At 37.7% G+C, this 21,034-nt stretch overlaps 1 protein-coding gene across 3 annotated transcripts in view; it reads right to left on the bottom strand.

Moving 5' to 3' along the window:
• The window catches only part of SLIT2 (slit guidance ligand 2), a 348,225-nt gene that overhangs the window by 65,495 nt on the left and 261,696 nt on the right, over positions 1 to 21,034 (bottom strand). For 2 of the 3 annotated variants that reach the window (XM_080796224.1, XM_080796225.1), the window contains exons 13-21: positions 18,829 to 18,972; positions 18,553 to 18,716; positions 17,539 to 17,562; positions 13,849 to 13,999; positions 10,990 to 11,064; positions 9,279 to 9,422; positions 5,653 to 5,796; positions 3,898 to 4,064; positions 2,877 to 3,009 (exon numbers count right to left, since the gene is read on the bottom strand). In XM_080796224.1, coding sequence (XP_080652350.1) covers positions 2,877 to 3,009; positions 3,898 to 4,064; positions 5,653 to 5,796; positions 9,279 to 9,422; positions 10,990 to 11,064; positions 13,849 to 13,999; positions 17,539 to 17,562; positions 18,553 to 18,716; positions 18,829 to 18,972 — 1,146 coding nt within the window. The remainder of the gene's footprint in view (positions 1 to 2,876; positions 3,010 to 3,897; positions 4,065 to 5,652; positions 5,797 to 9,278; positions 9,423 to 10,989; positions 11,065 to 13,848; positions 14,000 to 17,538; positions 17,563 to 18,552; positions 18,717 to 18,828; positions 18,973 to 21,034) is intronic. The other variant, XM_080796226.1, reaches the window with a different exon arrangement.

Here is a 21,034-nt window from a genome sequence, read left to right as displayed (position 1 = left end):
AGTCAGCCTTCAGTCTGCTTGTATTTACGTGGGGACAATACCATGAAATGCATTTACTACTGACAGAACCTTGCTACTGAGGGCAAGACCACTCTTCGCCGCCTTAATATGTATTCATACACCTAGTAAATACCAATCGATGCCTTAAAGGAGATGTTTAGGAATGAGAATTAGATTTCAGTTAAAAATGACCTAAACATAGTTCTTAACCATTGTGTATCTGGTTTGTGATAATAATTTTATATGGTATTATAGAAAATCACAACCTTTATCAAGGGCACAAATGCAACATACACATGTAAAAGTACTAATCACATAACCACATATATGTGAAGTTTTCTTTTGTGATTAAAGTCAGCAGGATAATCTGAGAATAGACAGACACTGGGCTAATTGGCAAGACATAAAAATAAATGAATAGTTTAGTTTCTGTCCATAATGTCACAAAATAAGAAAAAAGAAAAATAAAAAAAAAAAGAAAAATAAACTCCATCTCAAACAAGGCTGTATTTTCCCAGAATATAGATAATGAAGGGTAAAATGTCTTTCAGCAATGTGGGCTATCTGGCTACAGATGTGCCCACAAATGATTCTGGTCCAGTGGGCAGAAGGCACCTGCTCCCCAGTGTCATGGCCCATCTTGAGATCTAAGGTTGAGGTGATTAGTATTTTTGCTGGATATAGAAGTAGCTGAGAAATTGCCTCAGGTAAAATCTATTTCAAATAGTTCAAAATAAAAAAAGTTTTATAAAAGGTACAATTCATCAAAATATGCAGTAAATATGGGACTAAGAAGCGGGCATATGTTATGACTTCTAATTTATGCCTGCTCAGATTTTCTGCTTTTGTATTTCTTCTTTGACTCCTTTCTTACCTCCACCTACGTATTTCTTGGTACCACTAGAGGGAAGCATAATCCCATAGACTTCAGTATTCTCCCTTTATTCTGGAAAATGTCGTAACAGAAAGCTAAAAGGATTCAGAATGTGCACTATGGATGTTTACACGTAAAACAATCTAAGAGGGAAATTATATGGAACTGATTAAAAATAATAGATACCACTTGTTCAAAATTGTCCACTAATATGTCCTTATTTTTGCCAAATTCTTTAATAATTTAATATAATACGCAATGAAATTTTTCTAGTACACGCATATACGTGATTGTAGAGAAGGATCTTGCTGACTTGGTATGATTCTAAGAATAAGCTCTGGGGGAGGTAAAACTAGAATTCACAAGAGATGAGTTAATCTTTTCCTCATCTCTGTAGCATATTTCTTTAGAAAAATATTACTTTGTAAGTACTTTGTAAAGAAATAGATTGAAGATTCAACTGTCTGACAGAAGAAACATATGGATGGCATAAACAGGATATGAATCAAGCAGGTTCTCGGATATAGTTTAATAAGGATATTAAAGAAGGTTTAAAATTATTGGCTAGGCATCGGGGAGAAGCACTCAGGTATGGGCCAGTTAGAAAGAAGGGGTTCTGCATGAAAGATGATCTGGTTACGCTGAGTGCTGTGTTCTTGGCTGGGGTGTTCCCAGAACCAATGCTTTGTCTATGGAATACTCTCAAGGCATCTAGCTGGGTGGAGAGTAATCTTTTGAAATAAATACTTATTAAAATAAGAATTAAGTATTTAATTACACACACACAAAGTAGTGCTTTTTCAGTTAACAACTGTGACTGGCAGCAGACGCTGAACACCTCAGACCAGTCCAATCCAAGGGACCTTCTGTGTATGTGTGCTAAGATCACACGATCACACCTTCTTTTCCCCTAAGTGTTCAGTTCAGGACCAAATTAGAACTGCACATGATATGCAAATAAGTTCTCTGACAATGGAAGTGACATCTTCTTGCAACTCATTACCTATGTTCCATGTTGCCAAAAGTTTATCAGAGCTGCTCATTTAGAATGCTTGCACACACGGGCATGAATTATAGGGACACATCTGCACAAATTACATTGGAACTTAAATCATTTCTGATACATAGTTCCACACAGAAAAAAAATAAACAGAGGCAAAATGACTCAACTGCACTCATACCAAGCATTTGTTCCTGGTACATTTGTATGCAGATTACATAATGGAAAGGAGCATGCATGCATCATATTATGCAAGCAGTTTGTTCTTGGATTTATTCTAGTCCACATATATAACATGAGGCAGCTAAGAAAGTGTGCATGGTGCTTGGTGTCTAGAGGAGTACATACTGACCATGTAATCTGCGGTCATATATCAGATATGAACATATTAGGGACAATTGGCTCCACACCCTTCATGGTCGAAAGGATTCTAATTCAAGTCCAAAGGGCAGTACCTCTTTTTTAAGGATAAAGATCAGGCCAGTTTCTTCTACATCCTAGATATTTATGTATCCCATGTGGGAAGCTATTCTCCCAGGGGACACAGCGGTAAAGAATAATTAACCATATGGAATATCCCAGATACTGTGGATGGACTAAATATACATCTCTTTCCAAGGTGTATCTGATGGAACATGAGTCTTGCAAGATGGTCCATGAGAAAAGGGCTATAGGGACAAACAAGTATGGGGGCTATCTTATATTTTACCACCCTCTCTTGGAGCTTCAGAGTGTACCTTAGCATAATACAGATGCTGAGAAATCCTACAGTGAATAAGAGAGAAACACACACAACCAGCATTTCCCAGGTGTATCTAAACTGGCTTTTATATTATCTATTTAGGATTTTACATGATGCTATTTAATGGCTTATAGAATAGAATTTGGAAATGGGACTCTGGAGATTTTTATTGGGTTTCCACTATTAATTGTTAAATTATATTTAATTTTAATTAATTAAATATTAATTGTTAAGGAAACAGAAAGGCAAGCTCTACTTACAGTTCAGTGACATCTCTGGGAATTCCTTTGGGCAAGACCTTCAAGGCCTTGTTACTACATCGGACGACTGTATCCAAGCACGAGCATTCCGTGGGGCAGCGGGAGAGTGGGGAACAGCTGCTGTCATCATTGCCTAATTTGCCAAAAGAAATATAGGAAAACCCAGAGGCGTGGCTTTGAGAATGCAAGGAGGGATGTTATGCTTTTAGCTTAACCAACACAAGAGTCTTGAGCCACGAGATCACTTTGGTATATACAGCACATGGGGTGTTTACAAATGGATGCCATCCATCTGATATAGCACCGCTTTCAGATTGCCTAGGGCTGAATTCCAGAAAATAACTCACAATTTATATCATCCCTCCAGTCATAACAGTAATTTTCTTTGTTCAGTTATTTATACAAATTACACTTGTAGTGAGAATATGTAAATCTACACTGAATTATGGAGAAATTATAAGGACACAGACATGTAGAGGCCTAAAGGGGTAGATTAATTTAAAATGTTTAGTAGAAAATGTACAGGCCCCTCATTTTAAAACATAAGGCTTAAAGGGTGTCTCCATTCCCTGGCAGCTACCTTACGAGGCTATTACGAGAAATCAAATATGGTGATCCATGCAGAGCATTAAAAAGTAAAAACTGTTATTTTTGTTAGGTTTCCTAGAATTCCTATATTTTTAGGTCAATTGCTTTTCTCCTTTGAAAATGGCAGTTCCTGAAAGAGATGCTTAGAATAATAAAGTTAAAATGAAGCTACATAAACAGCAGCAACCACAATCTGGAAACTGGAAAATTTAAATAAAACATTCAGAAACACAAATCAAGCGGACGCGGATGGGAAAGCAAGACTGAGGAAGTATGTGCCCTGTTTCTAAAACAAAACAAAACAAAACAAAGGCAAAAAATACACAAAACTATCTGTCGCCTGAAGTAAGACACACTGTTGTAGTTGGGCCCCACAGCACGGGACTGGTCACGTGAACCCCTGGTGCCCGAACATTGAGCAAGACTTTCTTACCATCATCACACGTGAAGTCTTGAATGGCGACATCCTGGATGGGGATCTCTTTGAGGAAGTATGGCTTCTGACAGCGAGGATTTCCGGTTACGATTCTTTTCTTCCTGAGCCATTCACCCAGCCAAGCCAGGTAGCAGTTGCAGTTAAAAGGATTGGCCAACAGGTTTCTAAGAGCCCCACGCAAGCAAGACAGGGTTGAGTTTGGAGTTTTACTTTCTTACTTCTCAAAACCCCATGCTACCTCCCCCCACCCCTGACCCCAACACTACTACTGCTGGAATGATTTCTTCTTAATCTTTGTATTCCCTGACACTCCCATGCCTTTCCCCCATTCATACTCACTCATACCCAACCCCTGGGATACATTTTTTTTGGGGGGGGGCCTCAAATATGTATGTTTGGAACTTAAAAAAAAAAACAATACTTTTACGTGAGAATTTGTCAAAAAATTTCATGAGGAAAAGAAAGCAAAGGCAGCAATTTGGGGGTTTATGCAGTGGATCCTGATAGAGATCTCATTTGGAAATAATTTAAGCTCGTCAGCGATCTGACTTGCTGTCAAACTTCCCTCCACTGATAATGCAGTAATTTAATATAAAGATGAAGGCTGATTACCTTATATTATTGAGTTTAACCTGACAACAGATATTTCATTAATTTGTCATTTCAGGATTTCCATCTCTTATTTGCTCCAGAGAATAGGCTTCCCATCTAAACTGACAGCTGAGTTGATTAAATGCCAGTTATAAAAATGAATTTACTTCTACAAATCTCAATACTTTTGGCATCTCACCACTTCAGCACAAACCTATTGACAACCTTATTATTTATAAACATGCCATCTTTAATATGCACAAATTAGTCACTCGATGTAAAGTGTCACACTTTATGTGGAAAGAGGATTAAGTACTTTACTGATGGATGCATGCTTCCCTCAAATTATTTCTTCAGTGACTTGAGCTACATTGGACATGTTTTTTTTTTTTTCTTTCTAACTACCTTCTGAGTTAGATTAGTATATTTAGATGCCATTGTTACTAGGAAATCAAATCCATTATGAGATTTATCATTTCAAACATTGCTTTTTAGATACTGACAGATAAGAGAACTGAAACATATTGTTCAGAGGGTTTTTTAAAAAAAAAACCACAGCACCTTCTGAGTGTCTACAGACCTACAAATATTCTTTATTTTCTAACTTTCTACATAAAATGTCCTCTTGGACAGGCTCAACCTATTTCTTCAATATTTTCCTAATAGCATAGTAAATGCCCTCTAGTGCACAGTTTTTATTGTTGGTCTGGTCATCCTAATGTGGGTCCTGTCACTGTGAATGAGCCTTTTGAGCACAGTTTGTTGGCAATAACCCTATCAGCTCTGTTTTTATTATACTTAGGCTGAAAAGACTCCAATGTGAGAACAATGGGGAAAATCTACAACATTTCTGTGATGTACAGTGCAGTCAAGTTATAATAAAGTGAAAATTTATAAATGAAGTCATATCACCTTATTCCAAAAAAAAGAGTCGATGGAAAAAATAGTTAAATTTTTGTTATATTTTAATATAAGAGTATAGATAGCATTTTTAGAAAAAATTAAAGTAAGTTTAACATGAACACATTTGGTGGATCCGTAAGCACTTGATCACATTTTTGTGAAATGCCTAATCATGCATTAAAATGCTATTAATAAAAGTAAGAAATATAAAGACACGGGGTCAGTCATACATAAATGAACATCAGCCTTCATACTTACAGAGTAGATAAAGAATGGAGAGTGTCAAACGCCCCTGGCGCGATGGTAGTAATTTGATTATCATACAAAGAAAGCAAACGCACAGAACTCAGTCCTATGAAACTGTCATTGCCAACACAGCTTATGCGATTACTTCTCAACATCCTGAGGGAAAAGAGACCACGGTTGGAGAGAAAGCACCAAACAATCAGTTTTGCCTATCTGAGGACCCAAATAACCCCTCTTTGCAAATGTGCAACATTCATTTACTGTTTTCTGAATGATCTCTTGTCCTTAGGAATAGCTGCCCATATACACCAACAGCTGTGTGAGAATAAAATAAACGCTTAGCTTACAATGACCACACTCAGCTACAGAAAAGCCCAGTGAGCCTTGCCTGGTTCCCGGCCCCATCTGATGAGGGTAGAATGTTTTTTCCTCTGATGCTAATTATGTTTGCCTGATTACATAATGTCCCAATTCACCTACAGCTCTCTGGGCCCTTGAAGCCCCGTGATTTGTGTGTTCACCGTGGCATTACATTGGGAGCAGACAAGAATGAATCGTCACGGCAGATGGAGAACTGAGGGCACTTCAAGGATATCCATGCCAAGTTATTGTCAGCATGGGCTGGGGAACCCAAACTAGACAGAGCACCCAGAAATCTTGCACAAATTATTTTACTTATGAAAATTATTTTATTATTTTAAAGTTTGGAACTTAAAAAGAAGTCATCGTTAACAGATTCCAGTAGTTCACAATGAAGTTTAAGTAAGCTTCTCTTGAAAGAATTGACTCTTTTTTTTTCTTTAAAGTTATTGCCATTAATAGGATTAACACAGTTGTCATTTCCTCATCATGCTAAAGTTTTGGGTCCCTTCTTAATTCTTCGTTGAACTGTTTACTTGTGGGGCTTGGAAAAATTCCTTAAAACCCCCATGTAATCGGGGCGTCTAGGTGGCTCAGTGGGTTAAAAACCCCATGTAAAAATGAAAAGTTGCCATGAGTCTTATCCAGAAATAAGGCTGAGAAGTTATTTCCCTTAATTTTTCTAGACATATGTGGACCACCCTACCCTACTAGAAGGTTGCAGTATATAAAACAGAGAGGCAAAAATAAATTAACAGCAGAGTGTTCCTTTAAAATTCTAGATGGCTCTACAGAAATAAATAGAAATATCAATTTTTGCATTCTGCTATGTCACAGATAGGGAGAAAAAAATGATGCTGTCCCTATCAAGGCATCACTTTATGTTCAGAGGGAAATGCACAACAGAAGGTTATTTCTATCAGCACTATCATTTGCTGTAAGTAACAAAGAACACTTGGTTTTAATCTTGGTGAAGTCACGGACACCTGGGAGAAGCTGAAGAACGCTTTGCTTTCTGTTGCTAGAAAAATCCATAAGCACACATAGGTATGACATTTTGCCTGCAGTCTCAAAATTCAGACTCTCTGAAATCTGTGCACATACTAGTAAGAGCATTAGTAGTCCTACAGAGTTAAGAAGTCTAGGGATAGTGGGGGTGCCATGTCAAAATCTTCACAGTTCCAAACCGAAAGATACCACTTGGAGAAATACATATGTCCACACAAACCCATTTTCATCCTCTGAAAACTCTGAGCTTGGCTCTAAAATGCTCTGGCTGAAGGAGACAGCCAGTGGCATCTGTCTTAGGTGCCAAATATAAGAAGCACAAAAACATCGCTAAAACTGTAATGAAGGAGAGCATGAATTTAGAGGACTTGTCTCAGGGAGAGTCCTGTGAGTGGAACTAGTCAGAAAAAAACAAAAAACAAAAAACAAAAAAACAACCCAACAAAAAAAAAAAACACTTTAATAAGCCGCTTGAGTTGGTGTTATGAACTCGACTGTATGCCCTTAAATTCATATGTTGAAACCCTAACCCACAATGTGACTGTATTTGGAGAGAGGGCCTTGGGGGAGGTGATTAAGGTTAAACGTGGAACCCTGATGTGTTAGGACAGTTTTTATAAGAAGAGGAAGGGGCACCAAGAGCTCTCTCTCTCTCTCTCTGCACACAGAGGAAAGGCCATGTAAGAACAGTGAGAGGCCGCCATCTACAAGCCAAGAAGAAATCTTGCCAGAAACCAACCCTCTCAGCACTTTGATCTTGGACTTGTAGCCTCAAGAGCTGTGAGAAAACAAGTTTCTGTTGTTGAAGTCATCAGTCTGTGGCATCTTGTTATGGCAGCCCAAGGCAGACTAAAGTAGGTGGGATATGGACTCCTTTCTCACCTCCTTACCCTCCACTCCCCATCCCTCATGCTGCCCCTTCCAAAGAGAAGGTTCCCCTAACAAGTAGTCCCTCGACTAGTACGCAACAAAGGGGCTTCTGCTTGCTGGATTCATGTTTTGTTGTTGCCTGAGGCACCCTAGGGGAGGGGAGAAGGGGCAGGAGTAGATGGAGCCACCTGGGGTGTGTTTTCTCTGCTCTCCCCTCCCCTTTCCTCAGTATCTCCTCCATAAAAAAGGCTAAAGGAATATTTGCATAACATTTTGAAGGCACTCAAGTTAGTCTGTGGGAGGGCTGCAGACTGATTCTACTGGAAGTGAAGTGGCATATTCTCCCCCATGAAGCTCAAGGAGCACACATCTATGTTCAATCTACGTCACGAGCAGAGATTTCTCAGTACGATTTGAATTTAGGATGCTATGACCACATTCACATGGGCAAGGGAAATGGTCTTCTCCTTCTGCATCTGATAAAGAGCAGGCAGGGGACTTCTCGGCTATCAGTTCCCCTAGTTGTGGCTCTGATGGTTAGGAGACACGACGGAGCTTGGACCTCTCTCCACTGCAATCACTATCAGTGGCTTCTTGGTTACAAGTAGTTTCCTTCGTGTCTTCTAAAGGCTTCCAAGTTTTGGGTTGTGTCTCTTCCAATTTTCAGGTTGCCACTTTTGTCAAACATAATACATACCTTAGAGATCATAAAAACTAAACATATGCATTGTAGAAAATTCAAGTAACATAAAGTGTTGTTTTTGCTATTCAATGCAATCCCTGTCCTCTTTGGCCAAGAAGTTTTTTTAGAAACATATAGAATTTCTTTTTCCTAACCTCCCTACTCCTGTGCAAGTAAACATACCTCTTAGCATGTTTCTTTGAAATAGATAGTACAAGATCTATCATGAATCAGTCTTTCTTTTTCACTAAGACCTTATGGGAGTGAAAGAAAGTGGTTTCCAGAAAAACTTAGTTATTCTGCCACAGGGTTTGGATTGGATTCTGAAGTTTGAGCCCGGGGGCCAAAAGCGAACGTTAGATGGAGGTTGAGGAAATGGCAAGAGGATGAACATTTTGAGGCAGAATGGGGACCGGGGACATAGCCCTACAAGCATTGGAACAAGGGCAATCTGTTTGTTGAGGAATCAGCAGCCAGGAGACATTCTTGATCTTTGGCAAGCAACATACTGAAGTCAAGGGTGTTTGAGTAAGGCAATGTTTGGATGCACAAAATGTGTGTGTGTGTGCATGTGTTTTGTGCTTGTGTGTTTGTGAGAGACAGAGAAAGAGATGGGAGGGTGAGAGGAAGTCTGCACAATTCCCCAGCCTGGAATTCTAATGACCAGTGAACAACAACACTGTGGTAAAAGAGTCACTATGCAGATAAGAATACTTACAAAGTTTTCAGGCTTTCTAATCCCTTGAACATCTTATGCTGAACATTTTCCAAACGATTACTTGTGAGGAGTATTTCATTGACACCAGACGCTCCTTCAAATGCTCCTTCTTCAATGTCTGTAATCTTATTGTTGCTAAAGTTTCTAAATAAGAAAAAAATTGTTGAAACAAGACTTTAAGCTATTTCTTTCTAACAAAGAGGGCACTGAGACAACATGCTTGATTATTTTCTTCTAGTGAACAAGGTTTTTCAAGATTTCCAAGCTCTTGGCTGCCCAGCACACCCAAGGCTCTGAAAAGACACCACTTCCTATTCCATCAAGTCAAACTGATGATAGTTCTGAGGGACAATGTCAGTGGTGAAAAATACCAGCCCAGTCAATGTCAGAATAGTCTGCAAGGGTCCCCAGTAGTATAAAATTCTTGAGGTCAGGTATAGAGTTGTTTAAACTTTAATGTTCAACACGAAGCTTAATAAGGAACTTTTAAAGTAAGTGTCCCTGATAAAAACTATTAAATTAATTAATGACTAAAAGAAGGCTGTTGTGTAGAGAGAAGATGGAGTTAAATGTGTGAGGATTTAGCTCGCATCAGAAATGTATCTGAATATGGGTTTGTTCCCAGTCAACCCTCTCACTGTGTTAAAACAACCTGTATTTTGGATGATACAAAATACAACATTGCTTGCCCAGAGGGCAAAAATATCCAGGTGTGGTAACACCTTCCTATAGGTTCTATCTTTCTCTTTCTCACTGTTCACTCCAAGATAAGGAATGCCCCTAGAACCAGGGTCATTTTTATTTATCCTTTTATTCCTCCCAGAGCATTACATGGAGTAGTTCCTCCATAAATATGTGCTGAATTGAAAGGTATGAATAAAACGAAAGAGCAATCAATGTCAGTGAAAAAGAGAACAATCAAACAGCAAGAAACTCTTTGGGAGGCGGTATGATATGGAGGTCAAGTGCACAGGACATAGTCTGCTCTGCTGTGTGCAATCAATGTGACCGAGGGTCATTTACACATAGACAAGAACAGATATTACAGAGCAACCCTCCTTTTCTCCTTTTGATATTTTCTCTTGTACGAAGGTTGTTCCATTGGCCTGATACTCCTGACCTCTGCTCTGTCCCTCCCTCCTCCTCAGGGAACAGGAATACTGTGTGACTGCTGTTGGAACTGCTGAGTTTATAAACTTATTTTAAAATATGAGTTGTGGATATGTAGTAATACAGATGAGCTATCAAGTCAGTTTACCAATCATTAATTTTGACTATCTTCTAATGAAAGTTTAATGAAGCAAAAAGTCAAATAGTTGACATGAATGTGCTGAAAGAGATATAACAGTGTGGTTTAGGGAACAGTAAAGGAAGTTACAAAACACTACTGAACCCATTTCTAATGAGCTCAGATTGCTGAATCCCTGCTGTGGCCACATAACAAACCAGCTGTCTGAATTAAAGTAAGACACCAGGGCTCTGCTACAAAAAATGTGGTTGGCATCCTTGAATACATAGAAAAGAGGTGGTTACTCAGGCTCCTCTCAGAAATTACCCTAAATTCATGTCACAGGTATTTACTATCGGGAAATTTCTCCAGATCTTTTATAGTTTCCAATTTCCAAAGAAATCTGAATAAAACTGCACAGGGCTTTGAAAAACACAGCAAAACACCAAAGAGATTTTAAAAGGTGGCTAAGGCACGGCTTACATTTTACGTAACTGCGGAAGTTTCTTGAAGATTCCTGTAGCTTCCAACACCGTGAATTCATTATTATTGAGACGCCTCAGAAAAAAAGAAACAAAAGTTTCAATCACCAACAGCCAGGAAGGGATTAGGTTTAATTTCTTGTACAGAAATGTAAGATCATTTCATGATTATTCTAAAGTAAAACATAGAATACATGTCACAGAAAGTCTGTGGAAGTACTGGTTTTTCCCCATTTCACTCAAATTTTAATGAGCAAATTATTAAGAAGAACACAGTAAAGAAAACCAGCAACCAAAATTCAAAACCAGCTCTCTCATTCAGAAATCTGTAGAACAAAGTTTCTCAAACCTTGCCCCAAACTATTTTTACCCCAGAAAGCATTTTGGACCATTTTTTCCTAATCACTTGCTCCATATATTTTTTACTAACAGCTTTTATGATATGCAATTTATATGCCATAAAATTCACCCTTTTACAGAGTGCAATCTAGTGGTTTTAGCGTATTCACAAAATTGTGCAACTATCTTTGCTACCCAATTTTAGGACATATTCATCACCCAAAAGAAAAATCTCATACCCATCAGAAATCATTTTCAATTTGTTTCCCTCCCTGCCTCAGTCCTTGGCAACCACTAATTTACTTTCTGTCTCTATGGATTTTTCTGTTCTGGATATTTCATATAAGTGAAGTGATAAAAAATGTGTCTTTGTGTGCCTAGATTTTTTCACTTCACTTAATGTTTACAGGACCTATCCATGCTTAGCATACATCAGTACCTCATTCCTTTTTATGGCCAAGTATTATTCCATAGTATGGATATACCAATTTGGTTCATTTATCTATCAGGGGATAGGAGTTGTTTACATTTCTTGATTATCATGGACAATGCTACTGCCAACACTGGTGTACATACAAGTTTTTGTGTGGATATATGTTTTCAATTCCTTTAGATATTTACACTGGGTTACAGGGTAAAATTATACTTAACAATTTGAAGAATAAGCAAACTGTTTTCCAAAGGTGTGTCATTTTTATATTCCCCCAGCAATGTATGAGGGGTCCAATTATTTTTTTGTTTTGTTTTTGTGGCCCTTCTAGGGAATGTGTGACCTCACTGTAGTTTTGGTTTAGGGTTCCCTAATGCTTGATGATACTAACCATTTTTTAGCTTGATGATAATAAGCATTTGCTTATTGGTCATTTGTGTATCTTCTTTGGAGAAATGTACATGCAAATAATTTGCACACTTTTTGACTAGGTAATGAACACCTTTATTGCTGAGTTGTAATAACTCTTTATATATTCTGGATATAAGTACCCTATTAGATATATGATACATAAATATTTTCTTCCCAATATTAATTTTTAAATGTATAATTCACAAAATTCTTAATTTCTTAAAAAGCACACAAACTTTCCTAATTACTAAATTAGATACTAGTGCTGTAATTCTTAATTGTCAGGTAAGCCTACTTAAGCTGTTATCACACTGGAAGATATAAATTGAAATGTTATTTGTGATAGTATTAGAAATATATACAACTCCTTACATGACCATAGCAATAGAGTTCAGGCCTTTTACTGTCTGAATGGTCTCCACACATTTCAAAAAATCCTGAAGCTTTGAAATAGATTAAAAAAACTAACAGGAATAATAATAAGTATCACTTTAGCCACAGGGTAGTTTCTGTCATCTCTTTGAAAGCATTACATTATTTTTACTTTATTATTATTTTTTAAAGCTTTTATTTGTTTATTTGACAGAGAGAGATCACAAGTAGGCAGAGAGGCAGGCAGAGAGAGAGAGGGAAGCAGGCTCCCTGCTGAGCAGAGAGCCCGATGTGGGGCTTGATCCCAGGACCCTGGGATCATGACCTGAGCCGAAGGCAGAGGCCTAACCCACTGAGCCACCCAGGCGCCCTAGCATTACATTATTTTTAATTATTCAAATTGTGTAAGATGCATTAAGTGACAGGCATGAGTTTAAGCACAGGGGGAGCTAAACTATAAAACACAATCCCTGTCATCAAGGAGTTACAAGCTAGTTGAAGACAAAAGGATTATACAAGCATAAAAGGACAACCAACTTTGCAAAGCAGTTAATAGCAATACCAGATGGTGCTATATATAAACGTTGCTAAGATGGTCACAAAACAATGAGATTTCACCAAATTTCTCTTGAATTTTTAGAACACTAGCATGACTTTTAGAAATAAAGTCACTAAAGGCAAACCATACTTGGCATAGAATCTATAGATGATTCAACAAACATATTTTAGCACCTCGTACGTGCTAGGCTGGAGGTAGGGTTATAAATAGAAACCTGATCTTCCTGTTCTTCCAGCTCCTCCCATGCTATCCATTGATCAGGGAAAAACTATCCTCTGTGTTTTAATACTCCGTAATCACGGAATCCTTCCACCTCCGAGTCAGTGAGATAATAAAGCCGATGAAGGCTCTCTGACTGAATTCATAATTAACAGAGATTCAAAATGGTGACTCTCCAACTACTTTTTGTAGTTGCTGCAACAGAAATCTATTACATGTTTAGAAATGGGTGCAGGCATACATAAGTAACACCCAAGAAACAAATATCAAAGGAATGTTCTTATTATTAGCATTATTAAGAACTAACTGACTTTTTGAGAGGTAAATTAATTTCTCTAGTCATGTCTTGGACCAGAAAGATGAAGTAAGATAGCCTCTAATATATCTTTGTACAAAGAAGAGTTACGGCCATGTGCGTTAATGAAAATCAATGTAATTCTTGAAAATAAAAGGGAAAGAAAAAAATTGCAACGCTCTGCTGTTTTCATTCCCTCCCTCCCAACCCGGATTTTGTTGGGAGATGAACTCACAGCTCTGCAGTATACTGGGGAATGTGGTCTGGGATTTTGATGAGTTTTTGATTGGAGCAATCTACTGTGGTTCCTTCACAGCGGCACTTTTCAGGGCAAGCCAAATCTGCAAAGCAGTCCCCACTTAATTTTGATCGATAATCTTCTGTGCCTATTGAGGATTCAAGGGAAAAAAAAAAAGATACTGAGTCTAAAGGTTAGAACAGTTGTTAATTTGTAGGAAGAAAAATAGTAAGATAACTATAGATTATGCAGCAGGGAGACAACTTGGGGAATTTTTGGTCAATGGATGTCAGGAGAGGGTTAAAACAAGGGCTTGGAATTTGCTGGAAAAAAGAGTAACCAGATTCACAGGACAGGAAAACATTAATAGAGATGAGCTTTTCACAGCTGTACTTTCTGCTGATCCAGTTATGAGCCATTCTAGCCTAGTTGACAGCTAATCATACAATGGCTATTAATTGTTACAAAGTTTATTTTTTTTCTCTGAGTCAGGAATTTAAAATGTATCCAGTAAGAAACATATTCCTATATATCATTTTAAATTAGGGCTTTCAAGGCAAATAGATGTACTCAGGTTTTTAATTTTTCTATGGTCTTATTTATATTATTCTCTCCCTCTCACATAATCTTCAGAAATGCCTAAAAAAGCCCTCTTTTTTCATTTTGATTTTATAAAAGGAGACAAGTAAATCCTGATTTAAGCCTCAGCAGCTTGTCATGCTGTAGAAAGCTGCGTGACGTTCCATGGTGCTTGACGGAACCATGTTTTACTCATACCTGGCAACCACATGGTTAGATCAAGCACAACAGAAAATCTCGCGACATAATCACTACACCATCCACTAGGCCAAGGGTAAGACCGAGAGGAAAGATGAAGGGAAGCAGGAGAAAAAGCTACAGACGTTCTGGAAACGTAATACTGTTTACATGACATGCATTCTTCCCGCAGAATGTTTATGACCATAGTAAGAGTATTACTACCGAAGATTTCCTGGAAACACAAAGAAGGGGCTACACTGAAAGGTGCCTCCACTGTTCCTCAGAACTGCAGAATGGAAACAACAGCTTTCGGGAACAACATCCAGGAAGAAGTTGAAGGTGAGCTACAAGGACAACAGAGAAGCTCAAAAGATCTGTAGTTTCTTCTTGAAAAAAAAAAAAAAAAAAAGGCGCAAAAGACCGAGACTAGAAGAAAGTACATCAGGATTGAAAAGGGAGGACATTATGTTTCAGATCAGACACTTTTACTTACAGCCAAAATGGTGAACTCCTGCAAAAGTAAAAATCACCAAGGAGGAAAGAAAGAGTAATCCCAATTAAGATTATTCAACACATATATAAAACTACCGAAGGTCTCTTCCTTCAATTGCCTTACTATGGCAATTATAGGGGGATGGCATAGTGTGACAGCCATCGTCACGCTTTGCAAACGTTTGTGGTACTTTTTTGAAGCACAGTGCTCTTACAGGAAAAGCAATGGCATACGAGATGCACAGCACAAATTAAGTTCTTGTCGATTCCTTTAAAATGATGAGCTCTCTGCAAGATAGATTTTCTGTTGAGTTATTACTATAATATCTAGAATGCCATATAGAATGGTAGTAGGCAAGTAAACATGCAAACGTAAGTGAAAAACAAATCACGGAGATCTTCAAAAACAAATACATCTGGATTAAGCCTTATGTGGTGGCTTACATGCTTTTTAATGACCTTTCCAACTTATAAATAGTGTCACTTAGTGGAAATGAAATCAGAACCTCATACCATTGCAAAGCTGAGTATGATCGTTACATTAGATTTGGCAATTAATGCCAGGGCATTTACTAAGGAACTGTTGTCCTGTTGTCCTGTAGTTGTCCAGTAGCTTTCATTTTAAAAGTGAAATGAAGAAATACTGGGAACAAAGGGCTAAATGACAAGTACATTAGGTGTCTTATATTTAAAATAGTCTGCATTCAATGAAATGACAATGATGTTTCTCTTATGGAGACTCAATAGATAAGCTAAAATTTTAATATAATCTAGGGAAAAAAAGGAGAGAAGACCAAAGAATTCCTCCAAGTCCTGACTTCTATTGCTATTGCTTTAATGTAAACTGAATGATCATAAATTATTGACAATTAAGCCATGATATCACAGATACAATGTATTTCCAAGAAAGCCTATTTTGACTGCTGTCAATAAATAGGCAAAACTGTATCAGAATTTATGAAAACAATTGGACATTGGATTTTTTATTTGTGAATCAGAAATATTAATTTATAAATTATTAATAAAGTATATTTAAATTTAATAGATTGAATAATTTGGTAACAGTTCTATTAACTGCCAAATTTGAAAATTTTACTAATATTCAAGTTTTATCCTACAGGTGTTCTGGTGTTTAGAATATGGCTTTTTTCCGGGTTAAGTAATGGCTATCAGATGACTTTCTGCTTAATAGTGAGGTAAAGATAATGAATTTTAAAGATTCCCTATGAAGTCCAATCAACTGTTCTATTCAACATGTTACCTCCTATGCAGCCTGTGTAATATATAAATATTATTGATCATTCAAGCTCAAAATAAGAAGTAAAACAAAATCTGTTATACGCATAAAATTATTCAAATTATAATTCAATAATGGCAAATAACACATATCTCCTTAAAATAAAGACTGAACCCAGAACTCTTCTTTAAAAAATCAGTAAGGTTTTTGCAAACCAGCACCGTATAGAATATCTTCTTATTGGTAGCTGTTAAAATATATGATAGCCTAGGATATCCCCAGGAGATGGTAAATTTAGCCAATCAATTACTAACATATACTTTTATATAATGGTTTAAAACAAACAAGTCAAGAGGCATTTTACACAATTGGCAGGCAAGGAAAAAAATAAGTAAACATATTTCAAAGAGCTAGTTCCAGAATCATCAGCCTTGAGAGTGTTAAGATTGTAGTGGTAAAACATTTCAATTACTTTTCTAAAAAACATTTTATTCATCTGCTTAAATTATTCAAGACATTTAGTGCCCTGGAACATCTGAGGCTTTCAGGATGTCTGTCAGTATTGTTTCTGTGGAGTTACTCTGTCACTCCAGGTCTGTAACAACATTGACTCACAATGTATAATTGCACGGCAACAAGCAGGAAGTTGCTTTTTTATGTAAAAAGTGAAACGACAGTAAAGCAAAATAAAGCGAAGAGGGGGCACTTTTTTAGTACAAAGAATTATGTTAAAAAAGTAAATTTCACGGTTGACAAAAGAATTCTATGGTTTTTTAACTGATTTCATAGAGAACTAGCTCTTTGACAACAGAAAGGTCTCTGTCTTTAAAACCAGCTCAATAAGCTATATTTTAAAAACAGGTTGAAAGATCAGATATACAACATAAGGAGAGAAAATGATTTAAGTAGAAGGCTATAGGTTCAAATATTTTAGCTACTGTGAGAAATTTTAGATAATGTGCCAAAGTGAGAGAGGAAAAAAAAGATGGGGGTTTAATAATACATATGTCTAACATCAGAAGCTGCATGCAAAGGTCAGGTTTTCAGGAAACAGCTACAAGTGATCTACGCAGAAGTCAATCTATCTACAGAGTACCCACTGTACTTTCAAACGCATGCATATCAAAGTTTCAGAAGCTATATTTTATAAGGTGAGGAAAGGGTGTCTGCCATTAGTCCTACTACCGAGCAAAACCTACCTGGAATGAAATACTGTTCTTTAGCTAAATAAAAAAAAGAGAAAAAAAAATAGAAGATGCACCTGAATGTCAGCAAGCAGAGATATGAGTTATATTAGATTAAGAATGGACTAAAGGTACTATAGATAATTAAGTGAATTATATTCACAGCAGTGGCTGAAGTATAATAATGTACAGTGAGTAGTAAATGTCTCTAGGACCACGGACAATAAACAGCTTTGTTTTGATATTAGCTTTTTAGTATGAATTAACTGCCGAATGTGAAATACCCTGGGAATGGTTAGACGGCATACTACTCAAAACATACAGAATATATTTTAGCATAAGAACATAGAAGAGATGAGACCAAAGCAAATAGTAAATTTCAATAAAGTAAGGCTTTTATATAATAGTAACACAATGAATCTATATTTGGCTTTTTACATACACTACTCCCAAAATGCTAAAAGATGGCCTTTTGGTAGAAAAAAAAATTATTCTCATATCCCTATTTAAAATAAGAGGGTGAAAAGTAAGTAAACACATTTAGTGTGCAAAGCAAGGGAGCAAGGGATCGGGAAAAAATTCCCCCCCCCTACTTCCGAGCCAGAGCAAATCACACTACCAAGTCTCAGTTCACTTTCTGAAGAAATGAGAACATGATTTATTACCTTAAGTTTCTCAATGGAGAATAATACAACAGACATGAGACTTAACAGACATAAAAAGGATTCTGAGCTTGCTAAAAGGCCCCTGTTTAGGCTGAACCCTAAAAATACAGTATGAAGTATCCAGGCATATTTTTCTGGTGGCTGGTAGCCTACTTGTTATGTTGGATATAGTGTTAAAAATATTACATATACGAGTGGTATATGAATGCTATCTACAGCTCTCTTTATTTTGTAACTAGACAGAAGAAAAAGAAGTATATTCTACAATGTTTGGTAATTCATCTGAAGACCAGCTGTCTCTAGGTCTCCATAACCACTGTTTTGGTAACACAGGGGAAGTATCTCACATGAAGTAAGAAATTACCTGAACAACGGAATTTCTTGCTTTTGATTTGTCCGATTCTTTTGTTTGCCAGACGCCGGGGGCTGGTGCAGCGGGCACCACTGGTCTCAATGGGGTTGGTATGGAGATAATCCGCCAGCCACTTGAGATGGCAATCACAAATAAAGGGGTTCTGGGCCAAATGCCTTTCAGAAACACAGACAGAATGCTTTTATACATGACTTGCAATGAACTCAACTCTCAAATTCACAGTGAAGACAGCAGTCATCGTATTGGATCCAAGCCATATATACATACATGGTTTGAATGGCCCGGAGAGGTGAAAAAGTCCCCTTGGCAATGGTCTGAAGCTTGTTGTCGTACAAGGAGAGAAGGTTCAAGTTGTGCAGATCCTGAAAAGCATCTACCCGAAGGCAGTTTATCTTGTTGGCATTCAATAATCTGTTTGATCAAATAGTTGTAGAATTAAAGTGCAGCATCTTGTTAACCCACCTTCAAGATTCTGTCCTTCTTGAGAAATATAAGAAATGAAGAAAAAACATTTCTCTGAACCTCAGTACTAACATTTTAACTGGAATAATTTAGGTATCACAGGTGGAAGATATGCCAGGTAAAGCAAGGGTCATGTGGTTTAATGAATGTCTGCATCTAGTGGTACTTACACATTTATTCAATAAAAATTATTCAACATATTCTCTGAAAGATAAAGAGGTAAGGCAGTGGACAAAGGTGGGTGAGACCTAACATCTGTCAAGGACGCCATAAAAAATGTCATAGAACATTAGTCTCTCTAGCTGCTCTGAGAAGTTCAGGCAATTTTCAAAACTGAAGCCAGAGTGAGCCTTTTAAAACGCAGATCACTTTCTCTCAAAGCCAGGCAGCAACTCTCAAATCATTCTGAGTGAAGCCAACGTCCTGACAAATTGCCTCAACACACAGTAGGACCATTAGCACCCCTTTCTGAACTCCATGACCTCCAAGTTCTCTCCCCTGGATGCTTCAGCTCCAGCCACATGTCTCCTTGTTGGGGGTCTCTGCTTAGAATGTTTTCTTCCCTGCTGTCTGACTCCACTGCTTCTTTGAGTCTGTTGCAATCTTACCTTCTCAATTCAGGCACCCTGACCTCTCTCTTCAATACAGTCACCTGTGATTGCCCCACCTCACCCTCTAGCACATTCAATTTCTTTGTTATGATCTGTTTATTTCTTCTATTTTCTTAAATACATATTTCTCTCTGTTGCATATGGTTTATTTATTACATTATTGCTGCCATTTCTGTTTCCTCAAGACAGGCATTTTCGTTTGTGCCTAGCACATACAAGGTGCTCCATAAACATGTTGTTGAATGAATGCTTTAGGATCCTCTTGGAGAGTGACACAGTTCATAACCCTATTAAAGGCCCTGGTCCTGCATTATAGATATTCATTTAACTTTGCTTAACAAAACATGCCAGAAACCCATTTTTTTTCCCCCCTAACATGCTATCAATAATCCACTTCAATATTCTATGGAACTGTGGTTTAGAGATCATACTTTGGCAAATGCCATTCTCGTAGGTTATATGGGACTGTGTCTGAGCTTTTATGCATGTTGGACTCCCTTTGGGAATACAGTTGCCCTGCCCTCCACCTTCTTTAATGCTCTGTCCCATCATGGCTGCACGGAGAGCTCACCTTTTCCAGAAGCTTCCACCCAAGTCAAGTATTTCTTTCTCTAGGACCCCAAGGAAGTTATTCAGTGCTACTTAATCTTCACACCTCCTTTCTATAAGCCTACATGTTTGCCCAAAGGTGGATTAGTGCTCTCCGTGGGCAGAGAACATTTTCTGATACTTTCTTCTCTATTAGCATTTGCTTTACTGCTTTGATACTTAAGGCTTGAACAAATAGTACCTCAAAAAATACGTGCTCTGTTGCTTAGGTTTGTACACCTTCTTATTCAACATACGGAAAAATGATTTTCTTTTTGGCCGCCAAGAATCTCTACTTTTAATTAATATAGGGTATTTCTTCTGCTTTACTGGCTTTTTTTTAGGTATCCACACACATGCAAAGCTGTGAGTTCCTCGAGGTAACTCTTTTCTCTCTTTTTTTTAAACCTCCCTTTAGGACTTGACATTTTGGCCTTCTCTGTGGTCCTCAAAATAGTTTCTTAAAAGCTTAGGAACTGGTTTCAGGTATAGACTGGTAATCCCATTTCTCCATTCTGCGCCACAACACAGATCCCACTGACGATGTTCCCTAATCTGTCAGCTAACTGACGGAGGCAGAGAGCAGAAATAAGGAGAAGGAAAAAGCAGGGAGCACTGAAGACAATTGAAGAAGGTGCTGTTTTGAGCATTTTGTACTTACTTTAAATGATGTGGCCTGCAAAGTAGGAGAAAAAGTGTTGCACACGCTACTTGCCTTTGCTTCTTGCATGAACCTACTTCTTTTCCCGAGAACCTCATCTGTTCAAGCAAATCTAAGATGCTTAGCCAAGCTCTCAGCTAGCCAGAAAGAG

This window comes from Martes martes (assembly GCF_963455335.1).
Source record: "Martes martes genome assembly, chromosome: 2".
In the NCBI taxonomy this organism is placed as follows: domain Eukaryota; kingdom Metazoa; phylum Chordata; class Mammalia; order Carnivora; family Mustelidae; genus Martes; species Martes martes.
This window is presented reverse-complemented; position numbering and strand designations above follow the sequence as displayed.